The sequence below is a fragment of the Pygoscelis adeliae genome, unplaced genomic scaffold (assembly GCF_000699105.1).
Source record: "Pygoscelis adeliae isolate BGI_AS28 unplaced genomic scaffold, ASM69910v1 Scaffold68, whole genome shotgun sequence".
NCBI lineage: Eukaryota > Metazoa > Chordata > Aves > Sphenisciformes > Spheniscidae > Pygoscelis > Pygoscelis adeliae.
Window position 1 is genome coordinate 4,559,341 of NW_008825501.1, and position 6,353 is coordinate 4,565,693.

General features: G+C 47.9%; 1 protein-coding gene across 1 annotated transcript in view; it reads right to left on the reverse strand.

Moving 5' to 3' along the window:
* Positions 1 to 1,560, reverse strand: part of LOC103923253 (aquaporin-3-like) — a 13,578-nt gene extending 12,018 nt beyond the window's left edge. Inside the window, exon 1 of the mRNA XM_009331540.1 lies at positions 1,371 to 1,560. Coding sequence (XP_009329815.1) covers positions 1,371 to 1,478 — 108 coding nt within the window. The 5' untranslated portion in view covers positions 1,479 to 1,560. The remainder of the gene's footprint in view (positions 1 to 1,370) is intronic.
* Between the last annotated feature and the right edge of the window lie 4,793 nt (positions 1,561 to 6,353).

The following is a 6,353-nucleotide window of genomic DNA, read 5'->3' on the forward strand; positions in this document are numbered from 1 at the left end:
CTTTCCCTGAAAAATCAACAGGACTTGTTTGCAAATCACCGAAGCTGGGTCACTCTGACAATAAAGGCATTGCACTGTGCAAAGCTGCTTTCTTTTAAGAGTGGTAGCATTTTAGGAGGACTCAGCTGAGCCCCCTATCCTCCCAACACAAGACCCAGTAGCCTCCTCTTCCTCATCAAAAAAGAATCTTATTTATTAAAGCATAAGATAGTGTGTCGGTCCTTTTGTGTTGCCCCCAGGCACACGTGCAACTTCATCAAACCTTCCTCTGCTTTCAGCTCCTCCAACTATTAGACTTCTCCCCAAACAGTCCTGCCATCAGTTACAAAGAGATGTAAACCCACAGTCACTCCACTGAAACTTATAGGATTGCTCTGGCTTTACACCCACTTCGGAGGAACTTTCATCTGCAGGTATTCACTGTGAACACCAACCCATTTCTGCTGCAACATCAACACCACAGACTCGTGGCCTGTTGGGCAGTCCTGCCTTTTCGGATGCAGATGCCCAAAGCCAGGTACTCCTCTCCCAGTTTTGCTACACTGGTATTTGCTCCCCACTCCTCATACACAACTGTCCTAGCTGTTCGCATCTGCCTTTGACTTCAAAGCAAGCCAGGGCCACACAAAACATCTTCAGACTAAGTCACTTATACAGATATCCACCCCGCTTTATTCCTCATATCCCACCCCTTTGGAAACTGAGCACTAAAACAGGCAGGAGAGTTTTGTTGCCATTCACCACTTAAAAACGCATCGACTGACAGCTTGGCACTGTCACACACATGGTGAGCACAAGCCTCCGATCGGCTGCCGGCACAGGCTGCCGCAGTGTCGTACAGTCCTGCTGATAAGACCCTGGGGAACCTGCAGCTGCCAGCAAAAAAAAAAAACACTGCAACAGTTTAAATTCTGGCTACTTCTTCTCCATAGGATGCACAAGGAAAACAAAGCGAGGTGAGGAAGAGCTTTCACTTCCCCGGGTGATAACAGCTGAAGTATTTCAGTGCCAAGAAAATATTCCAGGGCAGACAGAAAGGAAGTTTTGCATGATCTCTAGCAAAACACTTGCTGCTTGCACCGAGACTTTTTTGCTCCCTTCGCTTTGCAGACACACAAGAGCACCCAGACACCTGCCGAGATCTGCAGAACCCACTCTTTACCAGCAAACCCAAAGCTCATCCATCAAACCTTGAATGATTTTTTTTTTCCTGTGGATAAGGACTTCTGTAGTCCCCATGGGGCAGGCTGCACTAGAGCTGGGTTCATGCCCAGTGCAAACTCTGGCAGCAGCACACCCCCTTCACCAGGACAATTCCCCCCCCACACCCAGGGGTTAGAGAGCATCCCCACACCACAGCATAGACTCACCACCAGGATCAGCGTCCCCAGGCACTCAGCCAGTGCTTGCCGGACTAGTTTGTTTCTGATCCTCAGGTGCTCCTCAATAGTAGCAAGAACATCCTTTTGCCTCCCCATCGCAGTAGAGGTGCCCTTCAAGCAGTGCCAGGGGGAAAAGCAGCAGCTGATAAAGCCTCAGCAAGGTTTCTTCCCTAGCAGAGCTGCCTTTGCTTATAACGAAGTTCTGCGATGCCTGACACACCTCCTGGGTAACCACACCCCTTCCACCCTCTCTTGAAACCCAACTTATTTTTTTTTCCTCCTTTTCAGCGTGTGACAGAGTGGGTGGTTTTCTTAATTTTCTTTATTGCTTGCATAGGCGAGCAAAGGATTCAGGAGTTTCAGAAGAAGAAATTAAGAGACAAAGATGTCCTGCTCAAACCCCCGCTGTTTTCACCACTTACCACCTAAAACATGGAGCCATATCTGCCCCTCTCCAGCTTCAGCTGAGGTCCTAAAAGCTAAATGCATGGACTGAGCAATGTCTTAACCCATTTGTGCAATCAGAGTACCCTGCTTTCAGCTTGCTTTCCCTCCCAAATTCCTGCAGGATGGCAAAGTGATGAGTACTCCTGTGTTAATCCAGAGGCCACAGGTGCTTTTGCAGCAAAATCATGGGGCACGAGGGTTTGATCCCCCACACCTGTACTGTGGGCTGAGGCCAAGGCACCTCCGGACTCCAGCAATTACCCAGCTGAAGCTGGTATCAAGAAGCAAGACCAGACCTCTCTCCATGAAAAGCTGCATCTGAGTCCAAACTGTTGTGTATCACTACAGTTTCTCTCCCCCTACCAGGGCTTTGGGAGAGCATTTCCAGCCCAGTCCCCATGAAAGCTGTGAAGAAAAGTGGTGAGAGGTCCCAAGTGCAGGGCCAATCCCTCATCACAGGACATTGACGAGGAGACCACTGACTCACTGAGCCTCGCAGGAACCGACCCTTGCTGCCTTTCCATCCTCAGTAACGTATCCTGTATCACATTGGGACAGTTCTATGGGACGATCTGAATGAAAGCTGTCCCAGTCCGTACCATCTGGGGTGAGGGCTGCTAACAGGACGCATGCCACTCGTGGCATCTGGTTTCTGTTAAGTGAGTAGTAAAAATTCCCCAGGCTCTTTGACTCACTGGGGCTTGATGCAGAGCAGCAGGGCTGAATTTGCAGGACTGAAGGGGACCCCTTTCCTGGATTTGTTCCCCCCGCCTCCTCTGCAAAGCCACAGATGCCCAGCTTTTCCTCTTCCCCTTATTTAACCGTCGACTTTCCCGTTGGAAAAGCAGAGCTTTTTAGTGCAGTGGTGAATGGGCCTTTATTTCGTACAGAAACCGTAGCCAGGCCGAGGAGTAGAGTCAGGAATGTGGTTAAAAAAGTAATAACATGTGAGGAATCAAATGCAGGGAAACACTTAGGTCCAAACATAATTACAGGGACAGGAAACTTTCCTCATTCCTTTGCGCTCAGGCCAGGTCTGGTATCACCAGCATCAGTGGGGTCCTCTGAACTACAGCGAGAACTCCGTCAGCCCCATGCATGCTCACTGCGGCTGGGGTTTGCAAACCAGTGGTCAGGACACCCGTTTTTTACCTTCTCTCCCTCTCTCTCCCCTCGCCCTCTTTCTGTGCATCACCCAAGCATTGGAGGATCCACAGCCACTTCTCTGCCTTGCTTCCTCCTGCACTCCCCTCCTCTATACTCTGCTCCATCCTGTTCACCCTGACTCTGTATTGAAGCCATCACAGCCAGAAATGAAGCTGTGTGTTGGGTTTTTTCCCTTTTGGCAGTTCCTAAGCTAAGGTCTGTGGGCTGTTTTGCCATTTGTTGAACCATCAGTGTGTAGATGCTGTGTTCTGTGGTGTAAGTTTATTGAGATTTATTTAGACTGGGTCCTGGATCCCGTCCCTTCCCTGGTGGTGGGGACAGGGCCATAAGAGCAGAGAGAGCCAGGTGAGGAGAAAGAGGCATGGGGAGGTGTGATGTTCTCCAGGTAGGTAGGTACATTTCTCCTGTCTGCAGCATCTGAGCCCCTGTGACTACGAGTTGAGGATACAGACATTTCCTCACGACTGGTGAAGGGAGGGAAGATGTCTAGGCTCCCACGTTGATGGTAGAAGATGGTGGTAACACCAGCATCAAAGCTGGTGTTTGGAAAAGTCTAGACAGATGCAAGCCCGAGGAGCCAGGGTGGGGTGGGCACTCCGACACCGGCTCTGCGACTGACTCAGTGCCTGACCCTGAGCAAATCCTTCACTTTTCCACACCTCAGCTTCTCTATCAGTAAATTGGAGAGAGTGACATCGGATTCTCTTCATGGGGCATTGTGAGGGTGAATCACTGCAGCCCGAGATCCAATGACTTAAACTGAGCAATAGGGTCTTATGCAATTGCTTTCCCAACAGACAGCCATGTTATTATCTAGGAAGGAGCTTGGGGAAGGGACAGTGATGCAACACTAGAAGAAGTGGAAGATCTTTTCAGAAGCAATAACTAATCAAAATGTGGGTAAGGCTGAAAGGCCCCAGTGCTGGAGCTTCTCTGTGCCAATACAGGTATTGCCCTGCCACACCATTCAGCTGGACTCCAGGGACACATGATCTAAGCACAAAACAATTAAAGATGTGCATCAGCAGAAATAGGTTTCCAAACAAGCCTGTCTCCTGCAGTAACTGGTGCACAGGGTCCTGGTACCCATCCTGGTGGTTAGAAGAAGTCCATGGGTCAGTAAAAGTAAACAAGGAAGGATGTAGCAGTGAGACTAACAAGGTAGGCTCTCAGAGCTGCTGGGCTCTCCTAGTGTTGGGTGGGCACAGCGAGATGTCCATGCCTTTAACATTGCCTTGCACGGACATTCAAAGATGCTTTCACAGCACAAAGGCTCAAAGAAAGGAAATTTCCAAAATTCTGTCACAAAAACTCATGCCTGACCTCCTGGTGGTAGTGCCAAAGCTATTGAAGCCCAAGCAAGGGACTTCTGTTGTCAATCACAGTGTGATTCAAACATCAGGTGTCAAAGTGCCTAGAGTGAACTACCTCTATCAATCTGTACAGTGTCAAAAATTCAAAATATTGGGGGGCCAATGTAACACTTCAATTTATGGAAACTGTTGATTGCCCAGAGGAAACTCAAAGAGAAAAGGAAGCTCAGCTCAGCAGGGAAATCAGAGACAACATTGTTCTGTTGTGCTCCTTCCATAAATCTCAATCTTTTCTTCCGATATCTTCTGGGACCAGCAAATACGGTAGTACCTAGGAATAAACCAAGATTTGAACCCATGCCCTCTGACTCTGGTCCAACAGAGCACTTGTCTGTAATGTTTGTCACTTTCTTGTTCTTTTCCTTTCTCTCCTGCAGAACCCTGCAACATGCCACAAGAAACTCGCTGTGCTCAGGCTGTTATTTCTAGACAAGATCCAAAACTAACACCCAGGTTCCAAGTTTGCTGTTTGCATTTCAGCCTTGCTGTTTGGCTCCCTCCCTTATCACTCCACTCCAGGGGAAAGACACGGGTGAAATTTTAAAGCAAGAACCGATCCTTGGCTGCTCCCCTTCAGCTGTTTTCCTACTGGATCTAGTGACACAAAATAAACTCAGGCTCATAAACTCCTTGGCTTCTGCAGAGTGCTGAATCAGCCTCCAGCAATGTAATTTTTCCTATTAAAAACCAAGTTTAACAAAGTAACCAGACTTTTTCTCAAGCAGTTGAATGGCTAAACCTGGACTGATGGGTTCAACATCTTGTCCAAACCAAATTAGTTCACCCATCCCAGGATGGATGGTGCAATCCAATAAGGAGAAAAGTGTGAATCACACAAATCTGTAATGAGTCACTCATTGCACTGATGGCTGGGTCACCTGGTGCAAAAGCCGTTATGCCAAGAGAGGTCACTGGGTCAAAGCATGACAGGATTCATCCTTGTGAAATCTCCCTTTGGAAGATACCTCTGACCATCTCCTTCCCATGATTTACTTGGCAGAGCAATATGGTGACACGTTCAGAAGATTTCATTAAAAATAAAAATTATAGCTTGCCTAGCAAGGCAGGGTAGGAAGTGAGTGGGTAGGAAGTTTATAAGCTTCTAAACCATTTTAGCTGGAGGGTTGAGTGCAGTGATTTCAACATCCTGCCTTGAATCTACAGATTTGCAGAGCCAGGTGTTCATTTCATGTCTGGGTCTGCTTAGCCCTCCACCTTGAGTTAGAAAAATGGAGAAATTCCTCCAGAGAACAGTGGTAGCCTACACGGCTGAGGGTGTGGCATCTGTGTTTGGAGAAACTTAAGGTGAAACTGCAATCCTAATTTAGGTTCCTTGGACATCTAAGAGAGGTCTGGAAGATGGCAAACTGGGTTTGGACTTGAATTACAATATAGTAATGGGAATAATACTTAAAATCCCTGAAAACAGCTCTTCATGACGACCACTGCTTAGGACCAAGCGGAGGAAAGGGTGACTCTGAGCTGAGTCTATACCTCATATCATTCAGAAGTGTCTCATAGGGATGGATACCCCAGAGTTATATTGGCGCATGGGCCCACAGACTGTTCCCACTGGCGGTTCCTTGTCATGTCTGATTTCCTCCTCATCCCAAAGCTGGTCCCAATTTACAGGAATAAACATTGTTCATCACATGCCATTCCAGTAGAGAAGCCATTTTCCAGTATAAGCAGTTGCATACCAGAATAACTACTGTGCACTGGAAAAGCACCAATTACTCCAGAAGAAAGCTTTTTAATAACACATCTGAAAGGAAAGCTATTACAAACAGCTCTCCTGAAATAGGGTTTTGGCAGGAGCTACTGCCATAAACTCGTCTGTGTAGACAGTTGCTCTTCTGAGAGCTGCAGAGCCAGTCCTGACTTGGAGACACTGCTGCTGCTGAGCCCTACAGCAGGAGAGTTCAAAGACCCTGAAGGCAGAAGACACAGAAATGGGGTGAAACTCCAAGCCCAAAGTGTGAGT